We start from the raw sequence: 22,889 nt of genomic DNA, 5'->3' as shown, positions 1-22,889 counted from the left end.
AAGGAAAAGCTTCACACACACACACACACAGGTGGAGATTCCCCATTCATGTCACACTCATACCATCAGTTTTATTGTAGTAGCATCTAGTGGCCATTAAATGAACTGCAGCTTCACTCATTTTAAGACCTGGCTGCTGATTGGCTGGTCACTTGTGTGGAGAAATGTAACAACCTTAATTGGGTTGATTAGCAATATTAATCGTTAGCAAGCTATAGAGCTCAAGTCTTTCCACCAATGGTGCGGTCAGTAAGTCACCATCTATGAGGATACAAAGATCCTGTTCAAATCCTGGATTTTTCTATTAATCTTCAATTCAATAATAAACACACTCAGCAAGTCTCATTCTAAGGTAAAAATAACAGGTGATTATACTATATTTATTGATATTAATTAAAAAAGTTCTGCATCATTTATCATTATTATAATTACTGTATGTAATGTATGACACACTGGACCTTTAAGTTGTACTTTGGTATGCATTTATAGTATTTTATGTACTTTGGTTATATATTGCTACAGGGTATATTAATATACAAGTACAGCTTAACCTACTGCCTGTTGATGTAAACTGTATTTTGATGTAAATGTTCTTTTACATGATTTATGCCCTTCATAGTGCTGTATAAATGAACTTGTTTGCTTTAAATTAGGAGAAACAGGACATGAAAATTAAACTTGATTCCAAAATAAAATACTGTGGTGTTTTGGCATCAGCCACCACTAAAGGACAAAATGAAAGTCTGGTCACTCCCCCCACCTGAAGGAAAAACCGCCACACGACCATCTGTTTGATTCCCATTTTATTTAAGTGCATTTATTGAGTTGATAGTATATTTATACTGAGAAGCAGAGCAGACAAATATGATGACAACCAACTGTTTCTAAACACTAACACCCACTTTTCATGTCGGCCTTTGATTTCCAGAACCAGCTCCGTTCTTTCAGGTGAGATGTAAAATGTTCCCAGACACATGAAACGTGCACAAAAGCAGCACTGTTGTTTCTGTGATTAAAGTTTGAACCAGTCGATAAGCATAGAACCATCACCTTACCACAGAGAGAGGCAGGGTGGTGGACATCCAGTGCAATGATAGAAACAGAGAGTGTGTGTGTGTGTGGCAGCGCTGTACTGTATTAATCAGGATTGGGATGTACTGTACCTTTATTGTTTCTACATCGAAACTGACACAGACACAGACTGATCTACTGAGAATTATTTATTCTGGACATGACGGGAACACAAGTGTTCTGTCACTGATGGACTGACTTCATTTGTTTATTAGGAGTTTTTTTTGTTCCCAACAACGGAAGAATGAACCCAATACTACATTTGTATGTTTTTAGCTGTTGTTTAGCAGCATTCAAGAGCTCACGTGACATTTTCAGTTTTTCCACAACTTGCAGACACACTGTACAATCACAGGAAGCTACAGTGTGTGTTACTGCTCAAATAATCAGCCAACAAGAGGCAGCAATGATCAAAAACAAAAAAGGAGGAAGCAGTGATGCAGATGGGATTCAAACTGTGTCTGTGGTGAGGCGTCATGCAGCTCGCTGCAAACAGTTGAACAGATTTGAGATTTGAAAACCTAAAGGGCAAAAACAGAATTCATATTTGATTCAATATTGTAATGGGCAAAAAGCGCTGCCACATGCCATGTCATGATGTGTGTGTGTGTGTGTGTCAGCAAGGGAGTGTGTTCAGGGTCGGCAGCGCTGGATGAATCGTGGGTACAGGCAGACGTCTCGGATGTGATGTCTGTTCAGCAACCAGGTGAGGAAACGCTCCAGACCCAGACCGTAACCACCGTGAGGACATGTGCCATACTTCCTCTGAAACACACACACACACACAGCAGCCTGTTAATACACACTGTTACTACAGCACAGAGGCACAGTAAGGCAAGTTCTACACTGATGTAAAGTTTCTGTTACCTGGTCAGTGTACCAGTAGTACGGAGTCGGGTCGATCCCCTCCCTCTTGTATCCCTCCAGCAGCTCCTCGGCGTCCCAGATACGCATTGAGCCTCCGACAATCTCGCCAACGTTTGGCATCAACACGTCGACCTGCAGCACGGACACACAACGGACGAGACGTTCAGACGCTCCACCCAACATCTGTCGTCACTTTCAGGCCCAAGGTTCTGAGCTCTCATCTTGGGTCCACATATCAGGGTTACTGTTCCATTTAGGTTTGATGTATGCTCATACTAATACATTTAATATCTCTGACAGTATTAGACCATTGTGTGTTTTGTGTGTGTGTGTGTGTGTGTGTGTGTGTGTGTGTGTGTGTGTGTGTGTGTGTGTGTGTGTGTTTTAAAAATCATTGAGTAAGCTTGTATATTTTAGGCATTTCTCCTTAAATCCAATCTAACATTTACATTGTTTTCATGTCTTTGAACACTAAGGTGTCCTTCCAGTAAAGTGCCACACACCACCGTAATAGACCTAGACCAGGATTCAAGTTTGACCCCCTTGAGGTTCGTACCGACTCAGTGAGGCGTTTGTCCTCGGGGCAGCGCTGCATGTAGAAGGATTTGATCTCAGCGGGGAAACGGCAGAGCAGGATGGTCTCGTTGATGGAGTCTGTCATCAACCTCTCTGGAGCCTCGGGGATGTCCTGGAAGAGAGACACAGAGGAGATGAGTCAGAGCTGACAAGGAAATATCACATAAAGAAATAAAGACTTCATTTTATCCAGAGCTAATGATGGAAGTTAAGGAGTCAGCCATCTCGTACCCTTCTAATCTCTGTTCAGTTGTACATGCTCAGTACTGATCAGGCACTCGGAAGAAAGATAAAGTTTATGAGCCGAGGCTAAAGTGAGCATTTCTATTACCCTGGAAACAGGAGTTTAGTCGGGTTGTGGTAGAGGATGTTGGCAAAACTCCAACTATGTCTTTGAAAGCAAGATGTTTGTGAAGAACTTAACTGCTAATAAGTGTAAAGTAGATTTCTGACCCACCTGTCTATTGAAAAAAATGTAACGTAATAACTCTTTTGGAGAGTGATGTGTGTGCTGTGTTCAGTCGTCACCTCTCCAAACTCGTAGTAGGTGCCGTCGTCTTTCTTGATGTCGTGCTCTCTGAGCCACTCGATGGCTTCAGTGTAGTTCATCCTCTTGAATGGCCTCTTGGGGGGTTTGAAGTTCTAAGGGAAAAAGCAAAGAAAATATAAAATATCAACTGTGTCTGAGGATCATGAAGAATGTTAACTGCTGTTTGCAAAGTCAAGAATGAACTTTGAAACTCAAAATGACAACTGTTATTGTTATTATCAATTATCATTGCAATCACAAAACATGACGTACGGGGTTGATGTCATAGAGCAGCTGAGCAGCGGGTGATTTGAGCACTCGGTCGACCACGTCACACACCAGATCCTCCAGTCTGTTCAGCAGATCCTCAAATGTAATGAAGGGACACTCGGCCTCGATGTGAGTGTACCTGAACAATCAATCAACCAATAGCAGTTAATCAGAGTGCAGGGGGCTCAGAAGTTCATATCCAGAAGATAGAAAACAGTGTCATGTGTGTCAGTGTGTTCAGGTGATTTCTGTCTACACTGAAACAATTGAGCACTCACCTCCACCCACTCATTACTTGGTGTAAGTTAAAACCTGTCAGGCGCCTCTTAGTGTGATTATTGCAGGCATCAGTTTACCCAGAATGTGTCTGTCCTGATTGAACACTAATCTGTGTGTTTTGCTCGAAAAATTGTCAGAAATGGTGACCAGACGGAGCACCTTGCATGCTGTAGTTTTCTGCTGATTAAAGTCCTGTGCTTCTTTACGTTGTCTGCATGTGCTGTGACTAAAAGCTAAATCTGGCTTGAGGCAGTGTTAATTACCCTAATTGTGTGGCTTTAGGGCAAATACTTGGTATGACCAAAATCTGTGCTGGAGTCAGTGACTGAGACAGTTGCTGTCAAGAATTTTAGAAATGTCAGTCACTGTGGCAGAAAAAGGTTTGGAAGAATGAGGACTGTACAGTATGGAGGGACAAACAGTGTACGTGTTGATGTGTGGCTGTTATCGTGCAGCAGATCATAAAAAATACATTTACAGTAAAGTAAAGTTGGTGATAGTGTGATCATTTTGGCCCAGGACTGCACTTGAGGGTAACATGAAACAAAGTGCTGAACAGCATACTCACTCAGAAAGGTGTCTGCGGGTGCGGGACTGCTCGGCTCGGTACGACTGGGCGATACAGAAGGTGTCGCCCAGGGCGGGTATGCAAGTCTCCAGGTAGAGCTGGGAGGACTGCGTCAGGTACGCCTCCTCACCAAAGTAGTTGAAGTTAAACAGCGTGGAGCCGCCCTCCACCTGAGTCTGCACCATGGTCGGAGGAGTGATCTACACCCAGAAAAACAAACAAACAAACCGTGGTAAGAGAGCCTGTAGTCAAATACGTTCAGTTCTAGTGAAGGATTTGTTGAGCTCAGACAGTGACCAATCTCTCAACAAATCTGTTGTCCCATTCCTGATTGTACAAAGCAGCTAATAAAACATCACAGCAGTCTTCGAGGTTTTAGTTGCTGAAAGAAAACAGCTGTATATAATTGAATGTTTTGAGTTTTTAATGACACAAGATGTAATTACAGATCTTATTAATTTATTGCATTCAAAGTTTAGAAATATATTTAGTTCTGAATTCAAACTTTTTCATATTATTTTTGGTTGACATTTCAATATCCACTGCATTTACGTTCTGTCAATAGTTTTTATTGTTCGCCATTCCTATGGAATTCATAGGAAGCCACGTATGCATGTAGGTTTAGGTTTTCTCTTTGCTGCATGTCGCCCACACTTGTCAGTCTTCAGTAGAGCTGAGCCGGATACTCGGCTGAAACAAGTATCCGGTACGGACAAAGCACTTTTGCTGAGTACGAGTATTACATGAGTAATACGAGTCAATATCTGTGCTGGGATGAATGAAAATCCTCATTGGGTAGCTGACTGTGTCTGTGTTCTGTGATAGGCTAGTCACAGCGCCTCTTCTACACACATCCAGATGTGTAGGGGAGCTGTGTTGCTGTGTCCCGCTCTGCTCACTCACACACAGAACTGCTCTCTGTCTCTCCCTCAGTCACTCAGGTTCGTGGGTCTTTTCTGTTAACGTTTAGGGTTTCTTCAGCTTCAGGTTTGTTTTTATTTCACTTTGTACTTACTTATTAATCAGTACAGTTCTGGTAAACGTGGGTTTGTTCAGACGTGGTGCTTGGTAGAATGTGACTCACATTGTGTCTCTGCCGTCAGCAGCCTCTAACCAGTTTTTTTGACTTCACGCACTGAGTGTCTGACACTTTCTTGCTGTATTTCATAAGCCAAATCCTTCTGTTCACTGCTACCTGCAGACATTTGTAGATTAAATGTTTCCAACTCAACTCAGCAGCTGAACAAGTGAAAAACTGTTAAGCCTGCTGAATCACATGGATAAAACTGCTATAGAAAGATGTGAGGACGTTTAGAATTCAGTAATAAGCAGAATATCTTTTTGAGACGGGAGGTTTTCAGCAGCTCACAATCAAAAGAAAAGGCTGAAGTGAAGGTCAACACTTCAACATCCAGACACCTCTTTCATTTCAATTCAAGCGCTGTGTCCAGCTGATATAATCTGTCATACATAAAGAGCAGTGAGGAGAGGAAACAGCCTGGGACCTGGAGCTGAACCTAACAGGACACCCATCCCAACCCAGCACTTCCAAACAGTTCCCAGTATTTCTGCTTCACCTCGTAGTATCCGCAGCTGAAGAAGTGGTCCCTGAAGCACTGTGTGACGGTGGATCGGACCCTGAGGATCTTGGAGACGTTCTCTCCTCTGATCAGCATGTGTCGGTTGTTCAGCTGAACGTCCACATCCGACTCTTCGTTCAGCAGGTTGTCTGCGCCGCCGGCTGGAGCCAAGCCGATCAACTCCCAGAAGTCACAGTGCAACTCGTGGCCACCGGGTGCCTAGGAGAGGGAGACAGGGACGCACTGAAGACAGTCTTTCACATCCATACTGCAGTATTACTGCATGTTCATGTGACACTGGTGGAAGATGTTTGGTTTAGAAGGTTCAAAATCAACAGAAACAGATGAACAAAAGTCCATCTATTCAGTTAAGGTTCAACTAATGATTATCATCACTGTAAATTAATCTTAAGTCTTTTCAATTAAATAATTTATTGTTCATCTATTCCATTTTATGAATTTATGATGATGTCTTCAAATGTCGTGTTTTGTCTGATTTCCATAACGGTGGTAGGGGCGTGAAGAAACCTTTTTTTCCCAGGCTAATTTCTCCTACAGACTACTGGCCATGTGTACACATAACAGGGTTTCTCAGCAGTATCATAACGTCACTAAAACCCACTGTTCCAAAGCAGGGTCAGGTAAGTATGTTATAAATATCAGATTACCACCCTGCTGCATGTATATGTGGCTCTCACATTCACCCGGTTAGAACAGTATACGTAAACGTGTCGTCTGACCCTGTGTAACCTGATTTCTCTGCTCCCCTGTGCGGATGTACGTGTACTGCAGGTACAGCAGGTGTGTTTACCTGTTTCCCCTCAGGAACCGGAGTGACAGTGCCGTACAGAGCTACGGTGCTCTCTGTGGACAACACCAGGCCGTTGTAGCACTGGCACTGAGGACGAGAAGAGAAAACAAGTCAGTGCTTGTTAGCGTCAGGGGAAAGAATACAGTGTCCCTGTTAACCTGTGTCTTCATATCATAATCACAGTCAACATTTTAGCTTCAGAAATGAAACTGAAAATCAGAAAATCGATGTAATGATACAACTACATTCATTTCTCGATTTGTGCTTTTTTTGTTGTTTAACTTTATCCTGTTTCTTGTTTGAGCGTTTATTTCATTTCAAAATAAAATTATTTAAACTTAGTAGCTTTGTTACATCATGTTTCCTTTTTTCCCTGTTGCATACAGGACAAAGGATGCCTTAGTTTGAATTGTTCTACAAGATGAATGAAGTTTGTAAGGTGTACCAGTTTATCAGACAAGACACACTGGAGGAAACCAGTTCCATCTCTCAGCACAATGAACATCAGGTTCTTCCCTGGAGGAGACAAAAAGGATGCAGTGAAGGAAAATGAGTCAAACGTTCAGTCCAAGTGGGGTGACGTACATATAAATGTAATTTACATGACAGGGTCTCTGCACATTTCTGACAAGCAAATATAATGCTTTTTAAGACCCTTTTAAGACCTTTGAGAATAAAAAATAAGACCATTACCGCGAAGATATTACCGGAGATATGAAAGGCACAGCTGGCCTTGCACTTGCGTTAGTGCCTGTAGTGGCGAACATTCGCAGGGGGACTGTTGATTCCTGACTAGCAGCATAGCGTGTGTGATTTTCCCCTTTCATGTGAGCGTCAAGGGCACTACAGCACATTGTTCCCAACTTGATGTCTTTCCGACATAATTTACATCGCGCATCATATTCCGACGCTGTTTTTGTTAGCCAACTATTGTATTTCGGCTCCTCGAGCCACTTGTCGCTGAACTTGCATTTCCCCATCTCGGTTCATGTTCATGTATGCCAGAGAGGTTGAACGTATGCTGCTTATTCCAACCACTTCTTCATCTGTTCCATTTCATGGCTAAAGCGACACACTGCCCCCTGCGGTGTGATTCCAGTGCTATTAGACAAACAACGGCTCTATGAGTTTTCAGCATCTTGATAACAAACAACGCTGGCTAAGTAAATCACGTTAGCGCACCTTGTGAAATTTAATGCCATACTTCAGAAAATGGTGAAATATAATGCTTCTTAAGACTTTTTAAGACACATTTTTAAAATAAGACTTTTTAAGACTTTTTAAGGATCCGCGGAGACCCTGCATGAAGCCAGAGACAGAAACAAATATGCACAAGAACCTCAAACTCACAAATACGATACATTTTTTAAAATGTCAGATTACTACCAGTAAAACATGGACTCACCCTGTCTCCTAAGGCGATGCACCCATCCAAACACTTTGACTCTCTGGCCTCGCTTGGCCTCCAGATGCAGGATTTTGACCTGCAAACACAGTCGTCGCTCATCTTTAGACCATCAGCACGATCGGACACACTACTGCCCTACAGTAAACTCACGGTTACTTTCTCTGGTACTGACAAAAATATGTTTGCCACGCAGAGAACCAGCAACTGTCACGTACTGGAAGTTTACATTGAATATCCGGTCACGTGTAATCTTCTGGACTCATTCATAAATCACTTCCTGATTTAAACTAAATTCTGCTCATTTTAGAAGGCTTGAAAGGACGAATCCAAAAATCTCCCTATTTAGCTACTACAAGGAGTATACAGGGAGCACACTTACAGGTTAGAATTATACTTTTGTGTATGTCGTAGGTCGACAGGCTCGCTGTTTCCCCATTCACAGTCTTTGTGCTAAGCTAACTGCTGTGCCGAGTGCAAGTGATCTTCTCACCACACTGTTTAGATTTATGTTTGGATATGATACAGTTCATTCAAATTACCCCCTAAATGTCCATAATTCCCATAGAATTTTTGATTTAGTATATTTCCAAAATTCCCCAAATTAACTTCCCATGGAAAGTTTCTGGAAATTTACCGGAAGCTTTCCACCTCTCTAACTGTATACCACATCTACTTACAGCTACATTATATGTTGTACTGTAATATAAAAAACTTATGAAGTATTTGTGTATTGGTTATGAATGATAGATTGATGGTTCAATTCAAGTGACAAAAAAAGAATAAAATAAAAGTTTCAGTGGTTATCAGTACAGACTAATGTGACAGCAGAACAACATGACAGACTGACGGTTTCAGGCTTTGGCAGGCTGGGGTCGTTCTCAACGACGATCTTCTTGGCTTCCTCCAGGTTCTTCTCTCTCCTCTCGTTGTCCTCTGCCTGCACAACAAACATGGAGCAAACGTTTAAAGGTCAAACATCTTCTTCTTGGTCATATAGGCATATGAACTCAGAACACACGACCAACAAGCTGGTCTCTGAAAGCTTTGCTCAGCAGTAACTGGGGTCTAGCTTTAATGGCTAAAACTGGGTGGTAACAATAAGAGAGTTTAAAAAAAAAAAACCTTCACTGCAGAACCAGTCAAAAGTCTTTACGGTGATCACATGGTGCTTGTAAACAATATTGTGCCACACTCGAGGAATATGGAGGGGAGCATTGTTCCAGGTAAGGTGTGTAATGCTTGTTAGAGGTCACTGCTGTTCAGGCAGCTACTTTGCATTTTAAAAAACGATTGTTACGAGCTGAGATCTCTGCTCATTTGTTATTGCAAGACTACCCAGAATGCAAAGCAATTCATGTTGCTCTAGCAGGGGTGGATGTGAAGCGAACAGTAGAAGACACACACACACCTCCTTCTTGTCTTTGGCATCGCACTTCATCTGCTCACGGTTGAAAGCCTTCTTTGCGTTCTTCATCTGAGTCTTAGAGATCACCGCCCAGCGCTGAGGAAGACGAGTGACGAAACACAACATCCAGTGAGTTCATGTTAGAGAAGAGCAACATGTGAAGTGTGTCAGCTTCTTCCTGAGCATTAAATGCAATATTTTGTACTTTCAGGATGCTTGCTGCCTAAGATCTATTTTCTATCGTGACCTGATTCTGTAGCTTCTTTCTGCAGCAGCTGGACACAGTGAAAAATAAAGACGGTAAACTGAAAAGTGAAAAGTGAAAACAGAGGCTTAAACTCTGTTCAGAATAAAGCCTACCAACTCAAAACAGAACCATTTCCTGTGTATGTAGTAGGTCGACAGAATAAAGATGCAGTGAAGGAAACTAACCTCTCCTTCCTTCTGTGATTCGACGTAGAGGGTCGGGAACGGCTCTTTCCCAAAAGACATCAGAGCCTGTGAGGATTTGTTCGTAAACACAACGAGGACATATTAATGCATATTAATACTTTTAACAATAAATCCTGCAGCATGAAGCATTTTACAGTAAAAAATGAACAGCAGGGGTCGTTAAAGCAACATTACCTTGAGAGGAGTTTTGAAGGGTTTCTGCTCCGTGCCGTCTCCATCCTGGTCGCTGCCGCATTTGTCCGACACGTACAGCTCACCTGTGAGACAGAGGCAGAGTGAGACACAGCACTTCACCCCAGTCACAGAAAATACCTGTGGGGACCTTGTTACTCCTGTTTGATAACATCAGCTAAAAAATACATTTCTCAGCTGTTTTAGGAAACGATTACAGTTTTACATCTTCACTCGGATCAGTAAACGTCACGTGACACGCACTGAACTCTATGTTGCTGTCGCACTAGTGTCACAAAAGAGGCTTTAGTGATGTGTCTGTACTGGTTGATGTAGGTTTAGTTGGTAGCTGGTAAAGGCGCTTCATTATCAGGTCAGGAAAAGTGTTTACACACAATAACATGGAAAAGAGAAGTGAACATTTGCAGTGGGCCTACTTCCACCTCGCTGGAGGGTGAGTCAGGTTGCCTTCTGAAGTAAAACTGAAACTGGACAAAGATTTCTGAGCGCTTAGTCGACTGCAGCGTTACCAAAGTGGACGGAGACAAACACAGAGACACAGTGCTGATCACAGAAAGGTAAGAGTTTACTGCTCACCACCAACAACAACAAAAAATCTAAGTTTTGTCTATAAGTACAGACTGACACCTGTCAATCAAGACAAACATGACCAACTACACGGCCATAAATATGTGGACATCCCACCCAAATGTGAAACTATGTGTTTGCTATAACAGGCTCCAGGCTGCATCATCACTGCATCATTTGTCGTTTTTAAAAGAACTCAAACTCATCACACTTAAACCTTTTTTGCTCGGACACAGCCAGAGGGTTCACCGAGGATGTGATGAAACGCAGAGAGGAGAAAGTGAAAGGAAAAGTGTCCATGAACCGCTGGGAGCTGGAGTATAACACAACACTGTGTCCTCGTCTGTTTAACGTCTGTACAGTCACACACCGGGTTAGGTGACGCAGCCGCTGCGGTGCACACTGACAGCTGTCACGGCTAAACATGAGCCCAGAGTCCTCTGTCTGCTCCACAGCGTTTATACATGAAGACTGTTCTCCATTCACTGTGTAAACCTGCTTCATGTTATTATAAGTAGAGCCAGACACGCACAGAAAGAGGGATCAGCGTGGGCTAATACCACAGCAAATGATGCAACACCCGCACACACACATGTCTCCGAGAGCTAGGTTAGCTCCCGGGCTAGCCTAGCCTCGGCTCGGCTCCTTTCTTTCCTCCTTACCCACTGAGACTTGTTCCACACCTTTAGTTATATCCGTCGCCATGTCAGCCCAAGGTGCCACGACAGTCCGCGGAGGAGAGACGACTGAATGCTTCTTGTGTAGAAATAAAGAGGCGACAGACAGACAGACAGCCGGTGTGTGTGTGTGTGTCCGCTCCGCTGCGAGAACGCAACTTTACATCAGCCAGTAACCGGACGCAGCCCGCTGACACAGAGAGGAAGAGGCCCGGCTGGCTCTGCGCTGATTGGCGAGCGTGGCAAATCCGATTGGTGGTCTCGCAGTCAGTCATCTGGTTGGTCAATTAAAGAATGAGGGCGGATCATCTGTTACTGCACAGATAGAAAACACATGACGCTATGATGTACGAAATACAAGTCCAATTAATTAATTAATTAATTAATTAATTAATTAAATGATTTTGTTGAACATGCACTGAATGATAAAAAGCCTTTTTAGGTTCAGTGACGTTGTTTTTATTTTTTTTAAAAAGACATAAACATATTGTTTGATTCAGAAAAGGTTTTAATATTTATTTACTGTTTGATTCATGAACATGTGCTAGCACGAATGATAAAAAGTGTCACCCTAAAGTCACAGCAGAACAGGTATTTTATTTTCAATATGACAATATCAAGTAGGAAACAAAATCTTAATCTACAAATGCCAAAAAAATCCATTTGAACATTTTGTGTTGTATGTATTCTAATCAGTGATTTATTGCTAAATAACTGGATTTAAAATTCCATACGGCTGCTCTTTGCTTCGATTATAAAGTTCTCTTAGAATCCTAAAGTGATTTACAGAAAAAAAGACATTAATAAGTTACTTATTATCACTACACAAATTTAAAACAGGAAATATTCCATAATAATAATATCTACTTTACATTTATATTTTTTGCAACAGTTAATTTAGTACACAAATATTTTAATGTAAAGAATAATGAACAAAAATGAAAAAAAAAAAACTGGCTAGTTATCATGAGACATACAGAATTATATGTCTTTTCTCTGTTGTTTCAATCAAGTTCCACCACACATACTGAACCCAGGACAGAGTGGTTGACTAAATGTGGTCTGGACTCTGTGGAGGAGAGTCATGTTTTAGTCGGGTTTTAATAATTATTTACTGTTTGATTCATTAAAATGTGATAGCACTAATGATGAGGAGAAATCCATTTGAACATCAGCTGAGTCACAGAAAACAAACATAACCAGTTATTTACTAGTATTTACTAAATTTATTACACAAATTTAAAACAAGAAATATCTCAGAATTATCAATATCATTATCACTCAGACATATTTTCAGGTTACCTGTTTGTATTTTTATTGTTTATTTTTTTTTACATTTAAATTGTTTTTCTTTCTTTGCAAATCTCAAATCTTGACTTATTATACAGATATTTTAGAATAAAATATCTGTATAATAAGCGGTAGACTAAATGTGGTCTGGACTCTGTGGAGCAGAGTCATGGTCTCAGAGACGCTGTAGAAGGAAGGAGTACCAGCCCTGTGATCCAGGTACACTCCTACTCTGGAGGAACGAGGGCCAGAGATGGAGGTTCTGACGTTGTTATGTCTAAATTCTTATCCATCACGGAAACATCGTAATGCCCAAGACTTGTCATTGTTTCCAAATTCACTTTCTTTCCCTTCTTCGCTAATATCCTTGTATGCAACTGCTGCAAAAACTTCACTTCTACTCAACCTCCCAGTAACAACGTCCAGTCAGACTCTCTGTGCTCAGAGCTTGACAGTTGTAAATTAAACTCTGTGATTTCTTGTGACTGTCATATACATGTTTAAATTCATGCACAGCTGTTGCTGAAGCTGCTAGACTTGTTAGGTAATACACTGTTGCTTTTCTGTTCCCTTCAGATAATGACACGTCTGTGTGTGCTGTGTTTGGATCCAGTGTGATTTGACGTGAGTATTGTAAGAATTCATCTCTGGTCTTCTTGTGGCAGTAAAACATCAACTTCCATCTCGGTCATTGAGATCTTGGTCCATACTTCACTATCTTTGACCTCTGACACAGCTCTCCTGAAGCTTCTTGGAGGGGTCGACCAGCTTGTGTTTATCAAAGGCAGGGGATTCATAGTGAGGCTGGAGGTGTTGCTCACAGTAAGAAACCAGACACTGCAGACATGACCTGACAGCTTTCAGCTTCCTTCCAGTGCAGCAATCACAGGACACATCTTCAGGTCCGGCATAGCAGTGATCAGCTGGAGCAGCTTGGAGTCCAGTCTTCTTCAGATCTTCCACTAAATCTGCTAACATGGTGTTAATCACCAGGACAGGCCTCGGTATGAAGGTCTGTCTGCACTGAGGACAGCTGTGGCCTTTTCAAGCTTTTATTTTGATAGAGACAGCTGAAGAGTGACAGGAAATGTGGGGAGAGTGAAATGGGGAATGACATGCGGGAAAGAGCCACAGGTTGGATTCAGACCCTGGGCTGCCACAGCAAGGACTGAGCCTTGGGGGGCGACCGCTCTACCAACTGAGCTAAACACCGCCCTCATCCCAGTGGCTTTTAATACAGTTCATACAGTAGCTGTGTCCACAGGGAATAGTCACAGGACTCTTCAGTAGTTCCAGACAGATCGAACAGCAGAGTTTTTCCTGGTCCAGATGAATTCCTCGCTGCGCCATTTCACCAATGACGAATAGCTTCACCTTCTGATAAAAGCTGCTTTCTGTTCCAAACTTAAACTCAAAAACGAAATAAAAATGTTCTTATCTGCCGTGAGTTGGGTGGGACTCGTCAGTCACAGAATGTTTGCCTGGCGTCTGTAAACTGGCAGATAACAGGACACACCTTGACAAAAGTGGGCTGGCTGTACTTGAGATCAAGAAGAAGAAGGAAGGGCTTTATACTTGGATTCCTTCCTGGAAGAGGAGGAGTCTCTGCACAGCAGTGTATGTTTTTAACTCATCATTGATTGAATCAAATCAGTGTGAGAGATCAAACAAGGTTCAACCTAAGACTGAAAATGAATTGTTCCTTCGTAGGTTGTCGTGTTGATCCACTTGTTTTTATAGAACAGGCAGGCACGTTCATAGAATGTTGCAGGCAAAAGAGGTATTGAAAATTCTGCAGGATCTTCACCACTGAATCACGGTTTCACCATGTGCAAGAATGTGCATTTGGAAAGCAGCTAATAGGAACGCCCTGTCTCTGCAATGACCTGTGATTGGCCAAAGTATGCTGGCACAGCCTCCTCTGTTTTCAGGCTTTAGAGTAGGTGCAGTTAAATTACAATATGCTAAAAGATTATAGCACAATGACGACCCCAGCTTGAATAATGATCAGATCTTTAGCTGCTACCCACAAAAAAATTTGGCTTCCTGGTGACATTACTATTTTCCTTCATTCAGTGTAGTGTAACTAAAACTCAAACTGTCACTTGATAACTTTCATTTGGGTTTTTGCCCCAGAAACAGCGACCTGCTATAAGCCCATTTGGCGATTAGGCTTTAAAAGTGTAAAGACATTTCTGATATTTCTTTCAAAACACATTAAATATGTTGGAAAATAGTTGCTGAAAATGTGAAATGACTTTGAAACTCAATATATTAGTGACATGTGGAGTTAGAGGTTCAAACAGTTTTTCACCAGTTTCCAGTCCAGGATTTTGTGGGCGGTCCTTAAAGGGTGGCTCGATGACACACTGAGGCCAGAGAGATAGAGATGAATTCATCTCGCTCAGAGTGTTTCAAAGTTAGTCGTGTCATTTTCTGAAATGCGCCCCAACAGTCCTGGAGCTGAGAATTAATTTTTACCTGATTTCATAAACTTGTCAATATTTTTATTTATTCAAATTTGGCTGGGTGGTTAATAACACTTTCCTCTTTGGTCTGACAAACTCAGAACACATATTTATTTCTTACTTTACACAAATTATCGATAGATATTACGAATTCTTTGGTTTGATATTGAGTTTTTACATACATGCACGTGTACATGCACACCTATGATTATTCTGCTTTAGCAGTACAGCCTGAGTAGAACAAGCTTCTGGTGGTAAAATTAACATCCAGGGAACGTTGCAACAGAAAACAGACACGATGCACATGCCTTTGAAAAAGGATTGTGTTTTATTTACAGTGATTTTCATCAGAATTACAATACAAATGATTCATAGACCAACTCTCCACAGACGGAGAATTCATTCAGAGCTTGAGGAGGTCAGCTGGAGACTGTGTGTGTGTGTGTGTGTGTGTGTGTATGTTTATGTATGTGTGTGTCAGCTTTGGCAGAGGGAAAGTCCTTGGATGTACCTGCAGCCTCCTCTTCCTCTTCTTCTCATCCTCCCCTTGGTTGTCCCACTCAGTGACTCTCTCCCTTCTTTCCCACAACCTGCGTGGTGACAAAATAAAATCATCATCCATGACTAGAGCACATTTATTAGACAAACATCAACAGAAATAAATGAACTGAGCTTGATCTGACAGGTCCATACCCTTTTGAAGTCGTTCATGTTAGTGGCCTGTACTGGAGTGCCTATGAATGTCAGGTAGTTGATTTTTGTTGTCTCCTCGTCTCCTTGGTTCGACTTGACAAACAACTGGTGGGAAAAAGAAATAATGACTACTTGACGCCTCTTCTTGCAGCTAAATTCAATGACATTTTGTCCCAAGCCCAACCGCAGTCATATTGGTGATCTGGTCCTTACCGTAACACTCTGTACGTTCTGAAACTTGACGTAGCGCAGAGGAATCAAACCGTCATCTTTGTAGTCTTCCTCTGAAAGCTCCAGAGCCTGAGTGGCTTCGCTCCGCTCCGCATCGTCGAAACCCATTGACCGAGGGAGATTGATGAATATCTTCACCACCTTAGGGGCTTGGGCTGATGCAGAAAAGGGAGGAAAAATTAGGCAGGGGACAAACGAGGTAAGTAAAAGTAAGGAAGGGAAAATGGAGCAAAGGAGAGGATACTTCCAGAAAGGAGATTAAGATTAATAACTAAAGTGTAGAGCAGCATTAAAAGAATAAAACTTACTGAAGTCTGAAGACAGTAGCTTCATAGAGAAGAGCTTCACGGGCTGGTTGAAGGCGATCGTTATCAGCAACTAGACAAGATTAACGGACAACAACATTTTAGAACAATCACCATGAGATTAAGCCTATCTGACAGGTAATCTGAGAAAGCACAATCAACTACCAGCTGGCTATATATATATATATATATATATATATATATTTGGTGTCAAGAATACAAAAAGGTATCCGCTTGCTAGTTCCCTCCCTGAAACAGTGACTGTCCAATCATAGCTTAGTCACTGTTAGAGGGAATAGTGCACTTGTCGAGATTTACATTTGAGGCTCGTCTTGCAGGGCAATACGCATGCTAAGTTTGGTGAGTGTAGTATTTCATCTAAAAACCAAACTAAGGGTCGACCGATATATCGGCCGGCCGATATATCGGGCCGATATTAGCGTTGTCTAGGTGTATCGGCATCGGCCGATACACATGGCCGATACGCATCCAGCGTCATTTACAGACAGGCGTTCAAGGGCAGCTCTGTGAAGACCCGCTATGCACGCCGCAAATGAAGTCGGTGTTGTTATCAGTCACTGTCAATTCGGCGTTTGAAGGAGTTAAACCGGCGAACACCGGTGAAGCAGCCCAGTGTGTGTGTGTGTGTGAGTGAGTGTGCACGCACGTGAGGGAGAGACAGATGGAGCGAGAAAAAGTGATCAGTGAGGAGCGACACAGTCATTGCTGTAGGCAGATGTCAGATTTGGGAGATATCTGCAAAACAGTCCAGGACCTATAATGAAACTTTAAGGGGGTTCGAGAAGGCTTGCTAAGCCATAGTTTAGCTTAGGCCTACGTACGGAAATATTTTTTTTAACACATGGGGTAGCGCCCTGTCAGTGTCCTCTCAGACACCGCGGGAGCAATAATGGCATGCGAGTGATTATCACTGAATAAACTTCTAAATCCCTCCTAAACGTAACTCGCCACTCATATTGTGTGCAGTATAAGGGTAGGCTACACTTCTCCCACAAAGTGATAGCAACCAAATGTTTCAAGAATCTCGGTCGCTGTTGCTGGAGTGTTGCAGCGAACACCGGTGGTGAAACTGAAGCAGCCCAGTGGGCGTGTGTGTGTGTGTGTGTGTGTGTGTGTGTGCACGTGTGCACGTTAGGGAGAGACTGAAGGAGCGAGAAAAAGAGATCAGCGCGGAGCGGAACAGTTGCTGTAATCAGATAACTGCACAACGAACCCAACAGTCCAGGACCTAATGAAACGTTTTGGGGTTTCGAGAAGAGGCTTGCTAAGCCATAGACTACTTTAGCTTACGTACGGGAATATTTTTTGAACACATGGGGTAGCGCCGTGTCAGTGCATGTCGACACCGCGGGAGCAATAATGGCATGACAATTTTGTTTATTTATTATTATTATTATTTTACATTTTTTTGTTTTGCTGCTTTGTTACTTGTTCTTAACGTCAGTTCAGTCACTTGAAATATTTATTATTTTATGTTATTCAGCTTTTCTAAAAGCACCAAGACACTTTATTTTTGTATTACTTGGTTGTTCATTGTTCATTGTTTATTACTTGAAGTTCTACCTCAATTTGATTATGTTAAATAAATGGCTATTTATTTTTAACTTGAGACCTGGAATATTTGTCATTTTTTAAACTTTTTTTAACCCATATCGGTATCGGAAATCGGGTATCGGAAATCGGGTATCGGCCATGGGCCATGGGGAAAAAATCGGTATCGCATCGGCCATCAAAAAACCCGTATCGGTCGACCCCTAAACCAAACATGTGAGTAAAAGTGTAAAAACCGTATCAAACTATGTGTTTATATGTCTAACCTGCAACTGTTAGCATATATGCCTAACTTACTATGGAGAGTATTAATCTTCCAAGTTCAAAGTGCTCACCATTTACTGAGTTCAATAGCTTGTGGATCTAAAGGTTACATTAAAAAGTAGCACATGCACTGTGTATGGAGCCGGTCACGTTAGCAGTGTCACGTTTCCTACACACACATTAGTCCTCATTGTAACATTAGCGATATCGGCTAGTACCTGTTCGTCACAGTCAGACTCCATGTAGGAGGAGTCTTTGATTAAGCAGTTGTCGAAGCCGCAGTCATCGCTCTCGTTCAGGCACTCGCAGCCGGCTTTGTTGACAAAAGGCATGAGGTCCATCTGAGAACGAAGCAAACGAGAGCCAATCAGCTTCACATCACGTGATCGTCGTTTAGAAGCTACTCCCTGACTCACACACACTGTACATACTTATTGCCTTCTCTGTTTCCAACTTCATGACACACACTGTGTGTTTTTTCTGTCAGATATCATTTATTTACTCTCAGGGCAGCTACCAAAACAACTAGTGGAGACTTTTTTAGAAACGGCTGCCCAACTTATGAAACGAATATTAAATCCTGGACTCTTTCAGCAGAGAGGTGTCAGGAACAATGTCCACTCACGTATCCTTTTGGAATGTCAGAGTCCTCGCTGTTTCCCGGGTCGTTCTCTGTGTGCTGTTTGATCTTCTCCTCCAGACCTGCTGCATCGGCCCCCTGATACTGATCCACCCGAACCCGGTTCCTGAAGAACAAGAACGTTGGTGTGGCTGAGATGTTGTTGGCTGCGGCTGTCGCCTGAGAGAAAGAGAGATGTTTTGCTTTTGTTAACTGAGGCCGGAATCGTCAAAGCCTCGTGCCGAGCTAACTGGCTGTGTGGTTCAAGCTTGATATATCTCAAACCTCTGTGTCACAGAGCTCCACTGTTGTCCACAGGTTATTAAAATACATCAATGAACCACACTGGTACATGCTGCTGTCATTATCGTGTATTTAGGGAGAAACTAAGACACTGATGGTTTTGTTGACAATAAGAACATATTAATATGAATTCACATTTAATCATTAATATTAAATAATGCCAGCCTGATTCTTTAAGAACTCTGCTTCCACAGTAGTCCACACTACACTGACCTTTTTGGGGAGTTTGATCCATTACTGTTTAAAATCTAACACTGCATGTGTCAAAATATTAACACACACTTATTTATTTTGACTCATCCCACACACACTTCATTAACACAAATGTGGATTTCATCCGCTGCTGAAAATAGTCCCCAGGATATACACCATGTTCTTCTGTGTGAGAAACATTAGGCAAAAACTTCTTGTGGGGTTTGTTGACAGTAAGACAAGTATTAAATAACAGCAGCCTTGTCCTCTGGGTTCACTAGTCACTTACACAGAATGTAACAAGATGATTGGTACCAAATTCAAATGTCTCTCATAGACACAAATCTGACACTGCTGGAATACTCATGAAATTATAATATAATAAAACGTTTACATCAATGCTACACTTGTTTTCAGAGAGACGTGATTTAGCTGCGTCAACCTCTGCTGGATGAAAGCCACGAGGCAGGTGGAGCAGCTCAGACTCACCTGACAGACATGGACATCTACTTCGAGGAAGACGACCTGTGGGTACTTGTTACTCAACATGTTGAAAGCTGGAGCTATTCTGACACATGGCCGGCACCTGAGGAGGCAGAGGAGAGCATGTTCGTTAACCCACAAGTCTATCCACTGAAGAGAAACTGAAAGGAATTGATTTTTTTCAGTTATTTATGGAGTAAGAAGCAAAACTTTAAGTGGTTTAAATGCAAGGACTTCTGTGTCTCTGCTGCACATCATCATAAACTGAACATTCAGAGATTTCTGCATGTGAAGAAGGTAAAGGAAAAGAATCCGACCACTGCTGATCCGGCTGTTCCTATCTATCAGTCTCCAATCCTCCATGATACAGACACAGTTTAGTTGTTGCACCAAAGCAGTGGTTAGAGCAACTGATACTGGAGGACATTTGGATTATGAATTGGACAGACAGTGTACACTGGGCAGGGCACTGTACAGCTGGAAACAAACCTGACAGCGCTCCCTGGTGGACGGAATATGCAACATGAGAATATGGGACATTGTTCCTTAATTTAAATAATTTTCTGTACTGGCCTTTATGATTACTTATTGGCTGATATGTTTACACTAAACACCTGCAAAAAGATGACGACAGATCAGTTCAACTTGCTGTTGATGTTTTATACATCTGTACTTCTCATTACTTTGAATCTATCACACATCAGGTACATATTGGGAGGTTACAGGAGTGTGATACGCCTGATTCAACAAAGCACATGTCTGTCACTGTTTAACCAGAGTTCATAACGACATCCTGAACTTGCTTAACGTGTAATCCATTAACATTGTTACATGTTAGCAGCTGTGAACAGATCAGGTCTCGTATTTTCACACTTTCTCAAAGCTGTCATTGATTTTCTGTCACTTCATCTGAACTTCACAGCCTCGTACCGGCTCCAGTCACAGTGTGAGGAGCTGCTGTTAGCAGGGCTGGCTGCAGTGGGGACGAAAAACGGATTTTTCACAGTAACGTTGGTGATAATGTTAACGTGGCTGACCTTCACTGGTGTCCACGGTAGACTGGAGGTGATAGCCCACTCCCCGTTTAAACAACAAACACAGCACTCGGTCTTACAGCAGCTCAGCAGCTAACTCACTGTAATACTGCTATGTCATTGTAACCGACACAGCTAGTTAGCTAACGCCTGCTAATGGTAGCATGCTAGCCTAGCCTCCTGTCAGACATGTCTGCTCAGCTGCTGTCAGCTCTCCACAAACAGCTCTGGGTGTTTCACAGTCGTACGTCGTGAGGACAGACTATAACGTGCTAAGCCCAGCTAGCCTGCGCGGCCTCGGAGCCGGCTCAGTAAGCTTACCCAGCCATTGTGAACTTCACCACGGCGAGCCTGGAGCCGGCGGCCGCTAGCTCCGGCTGGAAGTCCGGGTCGCTCCCGATCACTTTAACTCCGACCATGGTACGGTTTACCGGCTGTGGCGCGAGCTGGTTACCCCGGTGATGTTCAGGACAGAAACGCGGGCCGCCGGACAAATGTTAAAGTGTTGTGTTTTTAGCTTTCCGTCAGCCTGTTAGCTCACTAGCCGTCCTGTTTCTGAGCCACACTGCGGCGAGCTGCTTCAGGATGCGGACTCCTGATTGGCCAATAGACAACAGGAAAGGCGGGGTTTCTCCTTCTTCTGCTTTGATTTTGACCAATTAAACCCTTCTATGAGTTTCAGTGCCCCCCACAGGATAAAGAACAAACACAAACTATACTATACTCACTATAACATATATATTAATAATAACTTCTAAAAACAAACCCTTATAATTTACAACATTTCAGTGTTATATTTCCTACCATTTAGACATGCTTTATTAATGCTGTCATGCCTGAACTTTAAATTAAACTGATTCTCCAGTGATTAGTAGATAGGAAATAGCATCCAGCATGCAAACATACACTGAACATGCATTAGAATTAACCTATGACACAGTAACCATACGTAAAAATGAACCTGAGACGAATCTAAATTTAAATATTAACAGAGAAATCCAACATTTGCAGAGAAATTCAACATTTGCATAGGATTTAGATATGTACAGTGGAATTAAAAATGTAAAGAAAATGTGCAGGGGAATTAAACATTTGCGTAGGAAATAAATATATAACTGTGTTCAGGAGTTAATCTGTGCTAAATATCTATACAAAAACTAGTGACTGTATAACGATGTTTCATAGAAATAGCAAACTATATAAAATATTATTAAAATACATCCATAAAGGGGGATTCTTAAAGAAAGAATAAAAAGAGTGTTCAGAACTGAAATAATAATGGTTAAGATAGCCTGACTTTTAGTCCTTAGTATGGGTCAAGCAAAAACACTTGATCCTACATTTCCCACAATGCAACAGTAGAACCTGCCTGTCTGGTAAATGCCCATGTTGTTGAAACTCCACACCTCCAGTTTGGAATGCAGGGTTTCTGTTACAACTAATGTTAAGTGTTAGGTTTAAGCAGAGAAAGTCGATAGCTGATAATGTCACTATGACACTACAACAACACTGTACACTGTTACAGAAAGTAAACACATCTGGCTATATGTATATTCATAAAATATGTGGTTATGTTGCTGTGAGATCTGGCTAAATTCCTGGTCTATATTTCAACTAAATGTTAAGATAATCAGAGATTACTTTCTAAAGAGGTCGAGGTCCATATTTTGCAGCTAAAACATGCTGTTTATTAACCTAAAAATACAGTATTTAGAAGATGAAATTAAATGTGTATACCGTGATAATGAAACCATGTCCCTGAGGTGTAGGGACCATTAGTGGTCCACTGAAGGCTCTGAGCGGCAGTGAAACAGCAGTTTTACACTTGTAGGCTACTTGTTGAGCAGGATTCTCTTTAGGTGGCGCTACTGGTCAACAAATGGAGTCTAAAGGAACGAATAAAGCTGGAAGGGTCCCATCCAGGCTGCATCAAATCACTTTTTAATCTCCTTTAAGAGTCACGCTGACACAACACATCATACTCAGCATTCCTGTCTGCACCCTTAAAAACAGTGAAATAAAAAAAATAATAAAAAAGTATAATCTCACCAACCACAACCAGAGAAAACACACATACGCAGAACATCCACTTCAAATGACAAGCCTTCTATTACAACCACTAAAACTAAGTTATTAATAATGTTAATGGGAAACACAGAGAATACATTTAAATTCGGTTTTA

The 22,889-nt window shown here is 42.0% G+C and overlaps 2 protein-coding genes across 3 annotated transcripts; both read right to left on the bottom strand.

Moving 5' to 3' along the window:
- Positions 1 to 786: 786 nt before the first annotated feature.
- nars1 (asparaginyl-tRNA synthetase 1) lies at positions 787 to 11,436 on the bottom strand. Of its 2 annotated transcripts, none has more exons than XM_010754729.3 (15): positions 11,239 to 11,436; positions 9,992 to 10,074; positions 9,797 to 9,862; positions 9,368 to 9,460; positions 8,807 to 8,896; positions 7,957 to 8,035; positions 6,997 to 7,067; positions 6,552 to 6,638; positions 5,738 to 5,959; positions 4,161 to 4,360; positions 3,317 to 3,452; positions 3,043 to 3,156; positions 2,495 to 2,626; positions 1,939 to 2,070; positions 787 to 1,836 (listed from the first exon to the last, which is right to left on the bottom strand). In XM_010754729.3, exons 1-15 carry the CDS (start codon positions 11,279 to 11,281, stop codon positions 1,705 to 1,707), a joined length of 1,680 nt encoding a protein of 559 aa, XP_010753031.3. In that variant the 5' UTR covers positions 11,282 to 11,436; the 3' UTR covers positions 787 to 1,704. The 2 variants fall into 2 exon arrangements, with proteins under 2 accessions (XP_010753031.3, XP_019121009.2); XM_019265464.2 differs by having other exon boundaries at positions 11,260 to 11,436.
- A 3,880-nt stretch (positions 11,437 to 15,316) lies between these two features.
- txnl1 (thioredoxin-like 1) lies at positions 15,317 to 21,318 on the bottom strand. Its single transcript, XM_010754730.3, has 8 exons — positions 21,029 to 21,318; positions 19,680 to 19,776; positions 18,702 to 18,875; positions 18,295 to 18,417; positions 16,244 to 16,313; positions 15,918 to 16,090; positions 15,705 to 15,809; positions 15,317 to 15,601 (listed from the first exon to the last, which is right to left on the bottom strand). The coding sequence occupies exons 1-8, from the start codon at positions 21,124 to 21,126 to the stop codon at positions 15,572 to 15,574; spliced, it is 870 nt and encodes a 289-aa protein (XP_010753032.1). The 5' UTR covers positions 21,127 to 21,318; the 3' UTR covers positions 15,317 to 15,571.
- Between the last annotated feature and the right edge of the window lie 1,571 nt (positions 21,319 to 22,889).

Source organism: Larimichthys crocea, unplaced genomic scaffold (assembly GCF_000972845.2).
Source record: "Larimichthys crocea isolate SSNF unplaced genomic scaffold, L_crocea_2.0 scaffold82, whole genome shotgun sequence".
Taxonomy (NCBI): Eukaryota; Metazoa; Chordata; class Actinopteri; family Sciaenidae; genus Larimichthys; species Larimichthys crocea.
This window is presented reverse-complemented; position numbering and strand designations above follow the sequence as displayed.